Here is an 18,418-nt window from a genome sequence, read left to right on the forward strand (position 1 = left end):
CCCAATGCTTGCCACAAACGGTAGTAACCCAATCTGTAGAGGGTGTAGTAGATTGTCGAGGGCGGAGATCTGTGCAAACAGCAGTCCAAGAAGTCCCTTCTTGGAGAGCCACACTATTGTTGTCTGTCTCGCTAACTCACTCTTCACTGTACCAAAATTTCATGGAATACGGTCCACTGATTTAGCTTCAAAGTGTTTCTTCTAAATATTATTCTTAAACTCAGATCATAAAGGCTTGAGAAAAAAATATGCCAGAGTAGTCGTTCTTAGAGTGTAGAGAGAGTTTCTTGTGATTTAGATGTTGAAGATCATTTCTTGTTATTGTCTCTATAATCTTGAATCATCTCTCTATATATGTATATCTCTGAATCTTAGAAGACAAGTAATCTTAAAGATATTTGATGCAGAAGATTACTATCTTACCCCTTGAGGTATATCAGCAGATGAGGACTTTCTTGTAAAATAACCTCAAGTGCTGTAAGTTCTCTGCCAAGTAATCTCGGATAAGTCGGTGTAGTCCAACAGCTAGTTTCCAAGGCTCTGATGTAGTGTTTATTCTGTCACATTATCACTTAGCATACTAACTGATACTAAACCTAAGTTATCTGATTTGCCATAATAATAAAGTCAATTATATGTTGGGGTTTACAACATTTAAACACTAACAAAACTCCCCCTTTTGATATTATTTGTCAAAATTCAATTAAAACTAATACAAGTAAACCAAACAATAAAAACCAAGAGCAGTTACTAAAATAAACACATAAATTATAAAGTCCTATCTAAGGACAATTGTTCAAACTTTATAGACCCAAGTAACCAACACACGTAAAATAGTGTAGTCTGTAAACCAAGTAACCAAATAAGCATCCAAATTAAAGTAACCAATTGTCTAGAAATTACTCCCCCCTCAATACGTTTCTCCTCGTTTTTGTCAAAGTAATAGACAAAGCAATTTCAAACAAATGGAGGTTCATCAGTCTGGTCATCAACAACATTTGTCTCAGTCGAAGTAGAACAGTGGCAAGCTCGGTTCTAGCACTGTCAAGCTGTTGGTTTATAATCTTGCTGGCTATCTCCAAATCATTGACTTGCCTATTCAATTTCAGGGAGCATCGTATATCATGAACATAGCGAGTGAGACTTTCTTCATTTTCATCAGATGCAGCTAGCACAAGAGATAGTATAGCAAGCTTTACATACATCGTTCACATTTTTCCCACTCAATAACCTTTCATCCACTTTGTATAAGGAGGATGACCTCATAACTTCATGCGCTAGTTGAGACAATCCCTGAACAATGAGAATACCAAAGATTAGATTAGGGTAATTCAATTTTACCTTTTGCTCTCTAGGATGTATGAATGATCGGATGTGGTCAAATATGATCTTTCCAAGATCAAAGCCCTGCAAAGTGCCAATTCGATACAGAAATGCAGCTAGTTCCTTGGTCACTGAGTAATGATGAGCAGAGGGGATCCAGCTGTATGTGGAAAACCGATGTAGGATCACATATTTTGAACTTAGGTCAGCACTGTAGATTACATCTAGCTGAGCTGATTGTTGATTGGGCAGTGAGAATAGACTCCTCCAGTAAGAGTCTTGGCAACTTGATCCCAATTCAATTTGTAATATCCTCCCCAGGTTTTGCCTTAAGTCCATAAAAGTTATAGATAACCTCTGGACTGAACTTGTACCATGTTCCTCGGATAAAGACTTTGTAGTGCTTTGGATTGGTTGGATCACTGATTGACTGAGAAAGGTTGCAGTAAACGCACTAATTAATCAGCAGTTTAGAATATGGCCCTACATTTTCAACAGTTGCCATCAACCCAACCTCTTGAAGTAAGGCGATCACATCACACATAGAGTTTAGTTGATTGACATCCAAATTCCTCTAGACAATTAGTTCTCTTCTTAGCATGGATTCCCATTTGCTCTCCGTTTCTTCATTCAGTAAAACATGAATGAATTGAGCAACTGTCTCAGCTTGATCAGGGTTTTCAACAACCTCAGGAGTAAAACTCCTTTTCTTGCAGGTTTGGAAGCAGTCTTTTTAGTTTATGGAATATGAGCAGGTGCAGCCATGGGTGTTTTTCCCTTTGTGGCATATCTCAAATTCTTGAAGACTTGTTAAACTGGTGGATTTTTCTCTGGATCCACTACAAGAAAAATGCACATAGACAACACTAGAAAGACAACAGTTTTTAAGAAAAGTGTTGTCTTTTGTATAAAAGACAACAGTTTGGTCCAAAACCGTTGTCTTTGATGCAACACTTTTGTCAAAGACAACGGTTTTTACTTAACCGTTGTTATAAGTGTGTTGTCTTTGTGCATTTTGTGAAAAGACAACACCACAACGACAACGGTTTTTTAAAACCGTTGTCTATGTGCGTTTTTTTTTTTTAAAAGACAACGGTTTTTTTAACCGTTGTCGTTGGTGTGTTGTCTTTAAGAGCATTAGAATACACAACACTAGAAAGACAACGGTTGTTTAAAACTGTTGTCTTTGTGCACTTTTTTTTTTTTTAAAAGACAACGGTTTTATTTAACCGTTGTCGTTGGTGTGTTGTCTTTAAGCGCACTAGAATACACAACACTACAACGACAACGGTTTTATATAACCGTTGTCGTTGCGCGTTGTCTTTGGTATGTTGTCTTTAAGCGTATTTGAATACACAACACTACAAAGACAACGGTTATTATAACCGCTGTCTTTGCGCATCATTATTTAACAGTTGTATAAAACAAAAACAAGGATGTTAATAACAAGAGTTGAACTTTTGACCTCAAACTTAATAAATAAAGTCTAACCAACTAAGCAACATAAACTCTTGTGTTTGAATGTGCAACATTTCGTATATGACTGGGTTGCTTCTGTGTTGTTTGTGAAAACCAAGAAAACAATTTTAGAAAATAGTTGAAGGATCTCCTAGGAAGAATAAAACCTATGACCTCTAAGATAATAAACTAAGCTAAACCCACCAAGCCAAACCAACACTTATGTACTTGAGTAAACTAGTATACTTGATATAACCAATTTGCTTATGTGTTGTCTTTGAGAACCAAGATAATCATTGTATAAAATAGGTTAAAGATGCCACCACAAAGAATAGAACCCAAGACCTTTAACATAACAAACAAAGCGAAATCCACCAAACCACACCAACTCTTTAATACTAAAGTGTTACACCTTATCTTTTAACTATTATACCCTGAGTGTTAACAAGAATAAAAATGTAATTAAAATTTTTTGTCCAAATATATTGCATAAAAATTTAACAAAGAAAGAATACAATTCAAAAGTTAATTTAATAATTCTATTTTCGTTCATATTTAAATATAAAATTATTCACCAAAATTTCAAAGTCAATTCATTAAAGTTTTATTTTCAATTATATTACAATTAAGACCAATCTATGAATTCAAAAAAATAAAAATAAAAATATCAAGTATAAAAAATAATAGATTATATCGATAATATTTTAAAAAAAAAAAAATGGGCACCCAAAATTGAGACACGTGGAGAATGAATATGAAAGAGTAGTTGATCGATGCCGTACAGTTAGCTATCGCAAATTATGTCGTACAGTGATCAAAGTCCACTAACGGTACCGTTACCATGTCCACACTACATTATGGACACGGGTCCATAGCATAACGATTGGTTAGCTATATCCCATTTCTTTTGCCATGATCTCTTTGTAATATAATTGGGCCGCGAGTTGTCGGTAATAAACCTCGGGGTACTAAAGGGCAAATTATGCTGTGCAACCATGTGCACCATGCATGGTACACACTCTTCTATGTTCATAATAGCTGAACTATATATTCATAAATTTTGAATTGAAATTCATATTCATAATGATTGAACTCTGATCTATATTCGCAATTACAGAACTTTATGTTCATAATTTGCGTTGTTCATATTCCCAATTATGAATCTATACAATTGTATTTAAATTAGAAATATACTGTATAGAAATTATGAATCTACATTAAAGAAATCTATGAATCTCGTGTTATGTACCTATATAGCCGGTACTATTTTAATCGCAAATTATGCCTCAGGCCCGTGTCCACAATGCATTGTGGACACGAATCCAAAACGTACGACGTCGTTTTCAGTGAACTTTGATTTTGTCTCGCCGTTAACGGCGTTATTCGTTTGTGGGATTATGAATGTACAATTATGACTTTATGAATGTACAGTTATGGAATTATATATGAATGTACAAATATGGAATTATGAATGTATAGTTATGGAATTATGAACACAGAGCTCTGACATTATGAACTTACAATTATGAACATATAGTGATAAAATTATGAACATAGAGCTATAAAATTGTGAATATATAGAGCTTCGAAAATTATGACTTTACAGTTATTGAATTATGAATGTACAGTTACGGATTATGTATGCTCCTATAATAAGCGGTCTGAATTTTATTTTTTATTTTTTTAAAAAAAAAGTGGAAGATAACGGTGCCACTAACGGCACCGTTACTGTGTCCACACTGTTGGCTGTACACGGGTCCAGGACATAACAATTGTATTTTAATTGACCGGATCTAACAACCAGGATAATAAAACTAATATTTTCTTACCAAATTTTCCTCTAAAACAAAATTTCCCTCTATAAAATTTCCCTATAACACAAAATTGGTAACCAAAATTTTCTCTTCCCTCTAAGACATCATTGGCAAGTTTGTGGACGAAATTCAATTTCATTGACTAAGACAAAATTCTGCTTAGACATCACCGAACCAACTCCGCTGACCCGCCATTGTCATCGATCAGTGAGCTTCAATTCCCTCTCCGCGGACCGTCACTCTCGTTAGTTTAGGTTCCTCTCCGCAGTCAGAGTGCTCTCCGCCGACCGCTACTAGCCATCTCCGCAGTCAGAGTGGTCGCCGCCCACCGCCGTTCTCCTCAGACGCCGCCGCCGCATCCAACCTCCGACGCCGTCGCCTCGTCCAACCTCTGCCGCCATCGCCGCCTCCATCCTCTGTCACCGTCGGTCCAACCGCCGCCACCGTGGTTAGCTTTCAAATTCATCCAAAAACTTTAAGGTTAGCTTTCAAATTCATCCAAAAATTAATAAGTTGTCAAATTCATCCAAAAATTATCTGATTGTATCAATGTGTGTGTTTATGCTAAACAATTTTGGATTTAAGCTAGGGTTGGGGAATTAGGGTTTGAATTTCTGCATATAATTTGTGAAGAACAGATATGTAAAACAATTTGTTGGTTGTTGTAAGTAATGGGGGTGGCAACCTATATACATGTATGTGCAAGATTGTACGTAATTTTTTATTATTTATTTTTGTCTGAGGGAATTTAAGCATTACATATCTCCATGAATGCTGTGATTATTTCCAGTGACTTGAATAAATTAAACAGAGATACAGAGAGAAAAAAAATTGCCCTTTTTAGTATACTTTCTTTTATGCATTTTAGTTTTCTTGAGCTCTTAGTTAGGAATTTCACACATTGAACTTTGAAGTCTGAACTGAGCTGTTCTTTGTACTTAAAATTTCTTGAATTTTGTGGGTATATATTACTGAGAAGTGAGAATTTATTAAATGATTTCTTCTTATATATAAGCTATTATTGTATGAACAAGAGGTAAGGTGTTCAGAGCTGCAAAAGTCAAAACCCTAGAGGAAACCTTAAATTACTTTGGCTAGTGTGTTATTATTGTTTAAACTTTGGACTGTAAAAAATGTGGATTGTTGTAGAGAAAGAGAGAATCTTTTTTCATTGGTATTCTTCTATGCTCTTTTCAAAGCATTGGGTGTCTTTCTCATAAGTTCTTCTTTCTATGTTGAAACCGACTAATTGGCCACCAAGTTTCTCTCAAGATGTGGTACAGCTCATGTGCCTTCTCTTCTAATTATTGGTATATAAAATGCAGTCACAACATTGTTTAATAGGGGTGAGTGGACTCATGGAATCTGGGGCATGCACTTGCAGGGTAGTTCTGTCTTTTTCATAAAGTTAGAGGTTTACATTCTAACACATAAAGTAATTTAAGCTTAATTAATCTTATATATGCAGCACTATCAGCCATAATTTAGAATAATAATGCTAAGTACAGTACTTGTCAGTTGTTGCATTCATAGTTCCTTCATCTTCTTTTTTTTTTTAGAACCTCATAGTTTGGATAAATTAATGCTTTAGGAATGAGCAATTTGTTTAAAGAAAATTATGCATCACACAAGCCTTGATTATCTTTCCGATTCACATTATTTTTTGTGATCATGTTTCGATCTTGTATACATACACGTACCCCCAAAAACTGTACTTTCCCCTTCCAACCTTCCTAACTACCTCTTTCTTAGGATCCTTTACGTAGAATGCCATCCAAGCCAACTACACATATATATGTATATGTCTTTCCATTATTTTTGCCACATTATATTAATGATTTTGTAGTTGTAGTGTTTATATTATTTGTCTTGTTACTTGAATATTTTTAAGCAAATGGAAAATAGATGGTTTAATGGTCAACTAGGGATGCAACCTGACAATCAGCAGCATGACAATGAGGTATGTGTACACACTTCTCTTGGTTTGTCAAACTTTTTTTTATTTATTTGGCATTTTATTTTGAGAGATAACACTGTATTTCTGTTTGTTTTTCTGTACTTAACAAAATATTAGATAAATACGGAGTATAAAATTATTGTCTGTATGTTTTTTGGTGCTGGTGAAACTGTCTGCACTCTAAAATGTGTCATGCTTGAACTCAACAGATATATTATGGTTAGGCAACCTCATATATTAAACCTTTGCAGTGATCTGTGTATGTTTACGTTGCCTATACAGAGATCTGTTCTAGTTTTTGACTTTACATTGCATTACTCTTTGGCAATTTTCTCAAATATTGCCATTTTTTTTCATGACATCAAACTCTACTTGTTTTCTCATAGGCAGATGAGGCTTCTATCCTTGAGGATCTCACAGAGGACTTTCGCCTACCAATTAGTCACAGACCAACAGAAAATGTCGATCTAGAAAATGTTGAACAAGCACCATTAGACAAACAGTTAACATCATCCAATGTCGGATTCAGGCTTCTTCAGAAAATGGGGTGGAAAGGAAAGGGCCTTGGAAAAAATGAGCAAGGTATAATTGTTCACAGGATGATCTGGAAAGCATTGATATCTTTATGCACATATTTGATTCCCTCCTTTATCTTGGTTTACCTTCTGTGTACCATTTAAGTGTTTCCTTTATTAGATGGCTTGGCCTGATCTGTTTTTGAGTATTTCTTATTTTCATTTTCTGTTGAGTGTTTTTAGTACATGAAAACACTGCATACTCCCTCCCAACCTGACTTTGTTTCTGCAAGAATGAACTGTTTGCACTGAATTCTATCAATTCTGGAAGGCTAACCATGCAATGTTTCATCAGTGCGGACTGAAAAATATGAAATTCAGTTTTCTGCTAACCATTGTATCTGTAATTGTTTCCCCCTCTTTCCTGACTTCTAATTGTTGGTCTAAAATTGAAATATGGTTCCGACTTGGGATTTTGGAATGAGATGCAGAAATTCCATTGCCCAGTATAATTCCTACTAAATTGCACACAAAACTTGTGTGCATTGGTCCTTTTTTTTTTTTTTTGTGGTCTCATTTTGGTATATCAGTGGGCATGAGATTTGACCTGAGCCAAATGTCTAGAAAAGGAAGTTTCGCCAACAATGTTAAAACTCAAAGCTCTGTATTTGGATGCTATTGTTAACAACCTAATAGTTGAGCAAACTTTTACCAGAGGATAATATTTGTTTACAACTTAGCATTAGTTTCAAATTTCAAAATGCCATTTGTGCATGATTTTCTTGATTTCTTGTCCACTTTGCATCTAACTCTTATGGATGAGGAGAACCATATTTGGTAATGCTTTTGTCTCTTTCTTAATTCTTTACAATCTGTTTGTTTCAAGGCATCATCGAGCCAATAAAGTCCGGGATACGAGATGCAAAATTAGGGCTTGGAAAGCAAGAGGAAGATGATTATTTTACATAAGAAGAAAACATCCAGCGAAAAAAGCTTGATATTGAGTTTGAGGAGACTGAAGAACTTGCAAAGAAACGGGAGGTATGGATTTACATCTTTAAGGGTAACTATGTTGCATGGTAGAAAATCCGAGTTTGATACTTTACTTTTTCTGATACATACATCTAATAACAGAAGGCAGCACATAGTATTATCTATAATGTATTGGTCACTTGGTATTTCTCATGAGTGCTCAATTTTCTCTCCACCAACAGCTACAAGAACAATTTTGAACATTTGGAACTCCTTAAGCTTTTGGCAGATTGTTTTGAAGGCAACTGATTTTGGCCTCTCTGTGTTCATTGAGCAAGGTAAATTGCTCTCAATGATTATTGTTTGTTATTTCTTATAATAATATTTTGCATGTTTTTTAAGTATCTGTTAATTTTGTTGTTGTTGTCATGGTCTTGTCAAAAATCATATAATTATTTTACAAATTTATTATATCTATACTAATTTATTTACTCACTATTTACATGTAGTTCCAACAAGTTGATTATGACAAAGCGGTTATTGATCTAGTGCGTTCAGAATGGGCTGATATTCTATCAAGTTATATAGAGTAGGTATGATTTGACGTTGTGATCATTTAGACTTGGTGTGTGGATCGGAATTGTTTTTTGTAGTATTATGACTTGGATGATGATTTGATTAGAATTGGTCATGTTCAGTATTTTGACTTGTTATTATGAACCTTGCTTAGCTTGTGCAATGTAACTGCACTTGGCCATGGTGAATGGATAAATGCTTCTATTTTTTTTATATGATTAAAATTTAAGCAGGTTAAAAACGAGTTGAGACAACGGTTAAACGTTGTCTATTTTACAATAGACAACAGTTTATGGGTGCGACTTTTAACAACAGCGATTTCAACAACACACAATAGACAACATTTTATAACTGTTGTCTTTCAAAGAAAAGACAACAGTTAAAAACCGTTGTCTATGTGCATCACTTTTAACAACACCAGTTTCAACAACATTGAATTAACAACGGGTCAAAAACCGTTGTCTTTGGAAGAAACGACAACGGTTTAAAACCGTTGTCTATGTTCGTGACTTTTAACAACACCGGTTTCAACAACACTTAATAGACAACGGTTAAAAAACCGTTGTCGTTTCTAGAAAAGACAACGGTTATTAACCATTGTCTATGTGCGTGACATATAACAACACCGGTTTCAACAACACTTAATAGACAACGGTTAAAAAACCGTTGTCGTTTCTAGAAAAGACAACGGTTATTAACCGTTGTCTATGTGCGTGACATACAACAACACTGGCTTCAACAACACTTAATAGACAACGGTTAAAAAACCGTTGTTGTTTCTAGAAAAGACAACGGTTATTAACCGTTGTCTATGTGCGTGACATACAACAACACCGGCTTCAACAACACTTAATAGACAATGGTTAAAAAACCGTTGTTGTTTCTAGAAAAGACAACGGTTATTAACCGTTGTCTATGTGCGTGACTTACAACAACACCAGCTACAACAACACTTAATAGACAACGGTTAAAAACCGTTGTTGTTTCTAGAAAAGACAACGGTTAAAAAACCGTTGTCTATGCGCGGGACTTACAACAACACCGGCTTCAACAACAGAAATTATACCCCTACGACAACGGTTATTAACCGTTGTCTATGTGCATTTTTCTTGTTGTGATCAGTAGAAATAGGAACCTTTCTTCTCTTGTCAGAATAAGTTATCAAGCTTGACTCAGTAGATGGATCAACACACTTCTCAGGTTGTCTTTTTCTTTTTATCTATTTTGCTTGAGAACTCTCGTTGTTGGTAATAGGAGATTATGGTCTCATCAATGAACTCAATATTCCCAGATTCAACATCAGGTTATGACACATGAGTTTCCTCAGTAGGATGATCAGTCATTTCCACATATATATTAGAGAAACCCACAATTTAACTTTTACCAAATATCAAAGACACAATTTCAAGAGGCTGAAATGGTACTAGCTATCTAACATCGCAGAAATGGTACTCGCTATCTAACATCATACTCTAAGATCCCATGTTCTCATCATTCGTACAGGTTATATTTCCCAATTCTATGGTTTGCCTGGGTCTAAAAACCATAATGAAAGATTATAAAAAAGAAGAATAAAACACACATGAATCTAAAAGACTAACAACACGTTTAATTCATGGAATATGCTTAGAATGGTATAGAATTCCTATGAGTATGCTTATTCCATCATTTGGTAAGTTTATAAATTTAAGAAAATACTATTCTCAAGAATATGATATGCTTGAAAATAAATATCTTTTATTATTATTAGGACTATATTATTCATATTAGACTAGGACTATATTATTCGTGTTAGACTAGGACTCTATCTAGTATCTATATATTCGCTCTCTATAATCTCAGACATTATTACTGAACACAACACTTTTACATACACTCTCATCTGGTATCATCTTATAGGTTTTTCTCCCATGGATGGTCTCGGTCTCCCTGATGATGGCTCTGTTCGATCTTCTGAACGGACCGTTACCGTGACCTACCCTGTGCACATCGGGAACAGCCTCTCATCGGCTCATCACTTTGTCTCTCTGAAATTGACCCCCCGTAATTATCTTTTCTGGCGAACACAGATGCTGCCATTCCTAGAGGGTCAAGGCCTTCTTGGTTTCATCGATGGTAGTATACCGTATCCGGTCGCAGCACCGGTCGCCGTTGCCTCGACCGCCGACAGCCTAGCGGCGACGGGTGAGCTCGTAGCCCGGCAGGTGGTTTGGAGGAGGCAAGACAAGGCCATATTGTCTCTCTTAATTTCGTCCCTTTCAGAGGAGACAATGCGGTTCGCCGTTGGTCGTTCTACTTCGCGGCAACTGTGGCTCACCATCGAACAATCTCTTGCTTCTTCCTCGCGTTCTCGGGCGTTGCGGTTGTTCGGTGAGTTGCAACCCCTTCGGCAGGGAGACTCTTCCATCGCAGATTATATTGGTCGTGATGTTACGTTAGACGATCAAAACGTGTACGTCTTTCGTGGCTTACGGTCTGAATTTCGTCCGCTTGTGGCAACCCTAGCTCGAGGTACTACGGTTTCTCTTGTGGAGGTGGCAGATTTATTGGTATCGCAGGAGTGGATCTGCGCTGACGATGGTCGCTGGCTATAGAGGTCCGGCTTCAGGCCGCGGTGGCCATGGCGGTGCGACGCAACAACAAGGTCGCGGTCGGGGCTCGGGCGACAGGCGTGGCCGTGGATGCGGGCGTGGCTCGGGCATGGGACCACGGTGCCAGATCTGTGACAAACAAGGACACGGGGCCCTCTCGTGTTGGTATCGTTTCTCGACCCCCCCTTGGCACCGCAAGCGAATGTGGCTGTCTCCGGTGAGATTGGTGATCCCAGTGGTCCTCATGAGTGGTTCCCGGACACTGGCGCTACGAATCATGCTACGCCTGATTCATCCTTGATGACTTCCGCGACAAGTTATGATGGCCCGGAAACTCTGCGAGTCGGCAGTGGTACAGGTTTGCCTATTGTTAATGTTGGTTCCGCTTCGTTAGCTACTAATTCTATGTATTTTTAGTTCCGTGATGTTTTGCATGTCCATGATCTCTCCTCTTCTTTACTGTCTGTTCAGCGCTTTGCGAAAGACAATAATGTTTTCTTTGAGTTTCACCCACTTTATTTCTATGTGAATGACATTTTAACAAAAAAGATTCTTTTTAAGGGGCATGCGTCTGGGGTCTCTACAAGTGGCCCACGTCTTCTGTGTCTGGGGGTCCCCATTTCCATTTCCTACATTTGTATACTCCTTACCTTTTCTACATTAAAAACAAATAGACCGAATTGTCTAAATGGTTTTTTTTTTTTGTCGGCCCATCCAATTTCCTCTGACTCCAAATGTCTAACCCTAACCCTAACCCTTTATATACTCGTTAGCATTTCCCCCATCTACCATCCCGGCCTCCCCCTCCCTCTCTCTCTAAACACCAAAATCCTCTCTCAGTTTAATCTTCTCTGTCGCTCTCAATATCTCTTAACTCTCGTCTCTCGATTGAAAAACAAGGTTTCCTTCAATCGTCATTGAAACTCCTTAGATTAAGAAGGTAATCTCTAGTCTCATCCCCTTTGCTAGCTATAAGACTTGATTTTTTAAAATTTTTTTTTTTACAAGTGTAGATGTATGTTGTCCATTTGAACAACCAACAAAAAAAAAAAAAATTTGTTTTTTGTAAAGAAATTGAAATGGGGAAAATATGGACAAATTTATTTTGAAACATATTTTTTTTGAATACATTTTCTATTTTTCCTAAATTTTCTTAGTTAATACACCCGCATTTACAAACTCGTCCCCAATTAAATACGAGGAAGAGAAAAAAAAAAACACTACTAAAATTCAAATAGCTTTTGCGCTATTTTGATACAATTCTCTCTATCTCTCTATATATATATATATATATATATATATATCTCTCTCTCTCTCTCTCTCTCTCTCTCTCTCTCTCTCTCTCTCTCTCTATATATATATATATATATATATATATATATATATATATATATATATATATATATATATATACTTCTAAAAAAATTTCAAGTTTTCATTTTCATTAGAAAGCTATTAAATGCGTTCAAATCTATTTATTTATCAAGAGTTAATACCATATGAGGTCCTCCGAGTATAGTGGTTTTGCCACGTTTAGTCCTAAACTTTCAAATTGACCATCTGTGGTCCTTCGACTTTCAAATTTAACCATTCGTGGTCCAAGTTAACCACCCATGGTCCTTCAACTATTAAATTTTAACCAACCATGGTCCTTTCGAAACTTGAAGGACCATTTGTGGTTAACTTGGACCACGAATGGTTAAATTTGAAAGTTGAAGGACCACAGATGGTCACTTTGAAAGTTTAGGACTAAACGTGGCAAAACCACTATACTCGGAGGACCTCAGATGGTATTAACTCTATTTATCAATTTATAAAATATGAAACTAATACACATTAAATTTTTTTTTCAAAAAGCAATAAAAATGTAGTGACAATTGATAAAAGTATCAAGTAATATTGTAACTATATAGGTTGTTATGGCCTTGTGGTTAGGTAGATTGGATAAAGTTAGAAATAATAGTAAAACAAGTAAAAGAAATATGAATTTGATAAATGGGATGATGGATAGTAAGTAGAGATAGTGGCAAATAGCTACGTGGGAATAATTTTATTTTTTAAAATTCTTATTAGCAGTTAATTAAAAATTAAATATTCATAATGTGATAAATGGGATGATCGATAGTAAGTAGAGATAGTGCAAATAGCTACGTGGGAATAATTTTATTTTTTAAAATTCTTATTAGCAGTTAATTAAAAATTAAATATTCATTTATTCTCACAGATAATTAATTTTTTTTTTTGAGTACTTATAGATAATTAGTTAAAAACAAAATAAATTAATTCTATAATAATATACATATTGAAATTAATCAATGATGTAACACTAGCAATACTTATTGGAATCTTTTTGTAATTTGTATGGCTTTTATTCCTTTTGTATTGACATTCAAATTTCTTATGGATAGTGGGAAGGATATTAGATAACAATTACATTCAAATTTCAAATTTCTTATTCCTTTTGTACTGACATTCATATTTGTAAGGATCTTGAGTTTGGTATAAATATATAATTAATTTTCTTTTTTTTTTTATTTTCAGATAACAAAAGCTAAGGAAGTTTAATCTAAGACACACAATCAAGATGTCATTCCCTACTCCTAAGCGAAAGCGCCATATGCCACAACCAAATTTGAATCAAGATATTATCACAGAAATCCTTAAAAGGCTGTATGTGAAGTTTCTGCTGCAATTTAGGTGTGTTTCAAAAGCTTGGCGTGATTTAATCTCATCTCCAGAATTTGTCAAATTCCACATACATTTTCAATCGAAAAAAGATAATAAGGTCATGACTCATAGCAGCGTAAATTGGATTACTAGCTATATGTCCTTGTTTTCTGTTACATAGAAGAAGCAATCATCATTTCGCAAGTTTATTACATATGACCGCTTGGTCTTAATCCCTGAAGGTGGTTTCGAATTGTTGGGTTCTTCCAATGGGGTCCTTTGCTTTCGTGCTAAACCGTATAGAATAATCATTTGGAACCCATCATCAAATGGAAACATCAAGACAATCCCAGATGTCTGGCAGTTGGGCAACATCAGCATTTTTGGATTTGGGTACGATGAGTGTAATGATGACTATAAGGTTGTTTATGCTTATTATGATGGCAATGGTGATGAGACTATAGTCTTGGTTTACAGTTTTAAGCATGGGTCATGGAAAAGAAGTGAAAGAGGATTTATTAGTGGGTTTGTTCACCCAAGAATTGCTGTGTTTGTGAGTGGTAATCTTGTGGAGGTGGCAGATTTATTGGTATCGCAAGAGTGGATCTGCGCTGACGATGGTCGCTGGCTTTAGAGGTCCGGCTTCAGGCCGCGGTGGCCATGGCGGTGCGACGCAACAACAAGGTCGCGGTCGGGGCTCGGGCGACAGGCGTGGCCGTGGATGCGGGCGTGGCTCGGGCATGGGACCACGGTGCCAGATCTGTGACAAACAAGGACACGGGGCCCTCTCGTGTTGGTATCGTTTCTCGACCCCCCCTTGGCACCGCAAGCGAATGTGGCTGTCTCCGGTGAGATTGGTGATCCCAGTGGTCCTCATGAGTGGTTCCCGGACACTGGCGCTACGAATCATGCTACGCCTGATTCATCCTTGATGACTTCCGCGACAAGTTATGATGGCCCGGAAACTCTGCGAGTCGGCAGTGGTATAGGTTTGCCTATTGTTAATGTTGGTTCCGCTTCGTTAGCTACTAATTCTATGTATTTTAAGTTCCGTGATGTTTTGCATGTCCATGATCTCTCCTCTTCTTTACTGTCTGTTCAGCGCTTTGCGAAAGACAATAATGTTTTCTTTGAGTTTCACCCACTTTATTTCTATGTGAATGACATTTTGACAAAGAAGATTCTTTTTAAGGGGCATGCGTCTGGGGTCTCTACAAGTGGCCCACGTCTTCTGTGTCTGGGGGTCACCATTTCCATTTCCTACATTTGTATACTCCTTACCTTTTCTACATTAAAAACAAATAGACCGAATTGTCTAAATGGTTTTTTTTTTTTTTTTTTTTTGTCGGCCCATCCAATTTCCTCTGACTCCAAATGTCTAACCCTAACCCTAACCCTTTATATACTCGTTAGCATTTCCCCCATCTACCATCCCGGCCTCCCCCTCCCTCTCTCTCTAAACACCAAAATCCTCTCTCAGTTTAATCTTCTCTGTCGCTCTCAATATCTCTTAACTCTCGTCTCTCGATTGAAAAACAAGGTTTCCTTCAATCGTCATTGAAACTCCTTAGATTAAGAAGGTAATCTCTAGTCTCATCCCCTTTGCTAGCTATAAGACTTGATTTTTAAAAAATTTTTTTTTTACAAGTGTAGATGTATGTTGTCCATTTGAACAACCAACAAAAAAAAAAAAATTTGTTTTTTGTAAAGAAATTGAAATGGGGAAAACATGGACAAATTTATTTTGAAACATATTTTTTTTGAATACATTTTCTATTTTTCCTAAATTTTCTTAGTTAATACACCCGCATTTACAAACTCGTCCCCAATTAAATACGAGGAAGAGAAAAAAAAAACACTACTAAAATTCATATAGCTTTTGCGCTATTTTGATACAATTCTCTCTATCTCTCTATATCTCTCTCTCTCTCTCTCTCTCTCTCTCTCTCTCTCTATATATATATATATATATATATATATATATATATATATATATATATATATATATATATATACTTCTAAAAAAATTTCAAGTTTTCATTTTCATTAGAAAGCTATTAAATGTGTTCAAATCTATTTATTTTTCAAGAGTTAATACCATATGAGGTCCTCCGAGTATAGTTGTTTTGCCACGTTTAGTCCTAAACTTTCAAATTGACCATCTGTGGTCCTTCGACTTTCAAATTTAACCATTCGTGGTCCAAGTTAACCACCCATGATCCTTCAACTATTAAATTTTAACCAACCATGGTCCTTTCGAAACTTGAAGGACCATTTGTGGTTATCTTGGACCACGAATGGTTAAATTTGAAAGTTGAAGGACCACAGATGGTCACTTTGAAAGTTTAGGACTAAACGTGGCAAAACCACTATACTCGGAGGACCTCAGATGGTATTAACTCTATTTATCAATTTATAAAATATGAAACTAATACACATTAAATTTTTTTTTTTTCATAAAGCAATAAAAATGTAGTGACAATTGATAAAAGTATCAAGTAATATTGTAACTATATAGGTTGTTATGGCCTTGTGGTTAGGTAGATGGGATAAAGTTAGAAATAATAGTAAAACAAGTAAAAGAAATATGAATTTGATAAATGGGATGATGGATAGTAAGTAGAGATAGTGGCAAATAGCTACGTGGGAATAATTTTATTTTTTAAAATTCTTATTAGCAGTTAATTAAAAATTAAATATTCATAATGTGATAAATGGGATGATCGATAGTAAGTAGAGATAGTGCAAATAGCTACGTGGGAATAATTTTATTTTTTAAAATTCTTATTAGCAGTTAATTAAAAATTAAATATTCATTTATTCTCACAGATAATTAATTTTTTTTTTTGAGTACTTATAGATAATTAGTTAAAAACAAAATAAATTAATTCTATAATAATATACATATTGAAATTAATCAATGATGTAACACTAGCAATACTTATTGGAATCTTTTTGTAATTTGTATGGCTTTTAATCCTTTTGTATTGACATTCAAATTTCTTATGGATAGTGGGAAGGATATTAGATAACAATTACATTCAAATTTCAAATTTATTCCTTTTGTACTGACATTCATATTTTTAAGGATCTTGAGTTTGGTATAAATATATAATTAATTTTGTTTTTTTTATTTTTTATTTTCAGATAACAAAAGCTAAGGAAGTTTAATCTAAGACACACAATCAAGATGTCATTCCCTACTCCTAAGCGAAAGCGCCATATGCCACAACCAAATTTGAATCAAGATATTATCACAGAAATCCTTAAAAGGCTGTATGTGAAGTTTCTGCTGCAATTTAGGTGTGTTTCAAAAGCTTGGCGTGACTTAATCTCATCTCCAGAATTTGTCAAATTCCACCTACATTTTCAATCGAAAAAAGATAATAAGGTCATGACTCATAGCAGCGTAAATTGGATTACTAGCTATATGTCCTTGTTTTCTGTTACAGAGAAGAAGCAATCATCATTTCGCAAGTTTATTACATATGACCGCTTGGTCTTAATCCCTGAAGGTGGTTTCGAATTGTTGGGTTCTTCCAATGGGGTCCTTTGCTTTCGTGCTAAACCGTATAGAATAATCATTTGGAACCCATCATCAAATGGAAACATCAAGACAATCCCAGATGTCTGGCAGTTGGGCAACATCAGCATTTTTGGATTTGGGTACGATGAGTGTAATGATGACTATAAGGTTGTTTATGCTTATTATGATGGCAATGGTGATGAGACTATAGTCTTGGTTTACAGTTTTAAGCATGGGTCATGGAAAAGAAGTGAAAGAGGATTTATTAGTGGGTTTGTTCATCCAAGAATTGCTGTGTTTGTGAGTGGTAATCTCAACTGGTGCAACAACAACTTACATGAAAGTGAATGGAATTGGGATATAATTTCTTTTAACTTAACCACTTAAACTGTCAAACCTATGGCGTTACCCAGCCATGAACATGCGGCCGCTATTTGTATAAGTGAATCAAGAGGATTGCTTTTTGCAGGTGTTCATCACAAACGTCAAATGGAAGTTTGGGTGATGAATGAGTACGGAGTTGAAGAATCTTGGACTAAACTAGTCTGCATTTCAAACTTACCAGTTCATCATCCAGTTTCCCGGGGTTTCGAGAACACTACATACATGGCTATATGTAATGCTAAACTTGCAATCGCACATGTTTCTGAAAATGGGGATATTCTAATGATGGTTGGACGTCAGTTAAAGCTCCATAGGCCTAATGCTAAAGGGGGAAAGAATTTTAATATCCCCTTTGGTCTTGGTTATATGGTAACTAGTTACGTGGAGACCCTTGTTTCCCCGGCCATGATTGGTCTGTAAATGATGATAGATGAAGTGGGCTACCAGGCGACCAACAACAACAACAACAATGATTATTGTGTTATTGGTATTTTAGTGTTGTGAATTAAATTTTACTAGCCATCGCTGTTGAGAACTATTGATTTGTGTGAATGCAAAAAGGTAAGCTATCCTAGAAATGATTATAAGTTAAATTTCATTGCATTTTACAACGTACAGACACACTGTTTTCGATA

At 35.7% G+C, this 18,418-nt stretch overlaps 2 protein-coding genes across 2 annotated transcripts; both read left to right on the forward strand.

Moving 5' to 3' along the window:
- Window positions 1–6,488: 6,488 nt before the first annotated feature.
- Window positions 6,489–8,119, forward strand: LOC109193694 (G patch domain-containing protein 11-like). Its single transcript, XM_019344546.1, has 3 exons — window positions 6,489–6,555; window positions 6,939–7,134; window positions 7,954–8,119. The coding sequence occupies exons 1-3, from the start codon at window positions 6,490–6,492 to the stop codon at window positions 8,034–8,036; spliced, it is 345 nt and encodes a 114-aa protein (XP_019200091.1). The 5' UTR covers window position 6,489; the 3' UTR covers window positions 8,037–8,119.
- Window positions 8,120–17,267: 9,148 nt separating this feature from the next.
- LOC109193662 lies at window positions 17,268–18,203 on the forward strand. Its single transcript, XM_019344516.1, has 2 exons — window positions 17,268–17,706; window positions 17,869–18,203. The coding sequence occupies exons 1-2, from the start codon at window positions 17,268–17,270 to the stop codon at window positions 18,201–18,203; spliced, it is 774 nt and encodes a 257-aa protein (XP_019200061.1).
- Window positions 18,204–18,418: the final 215 nt, after the last annotated feature.

Source organism: Ipomoea nil, unplaced genomic scaffold (assembly GCF_001879475.1).
Source record: "Ipomoea nil cultivar Tokyo-kokei standard unplaced genomic scaffold, Asagao_1.1 scaffold1900, whole genome shotgun sequence".
NCBI lineage: Eukaryota > Viridiplantae > Streptophyta > Magnoliopsida > Solanales > Convolvulaceae > Ipomoea > Ipomoea nil.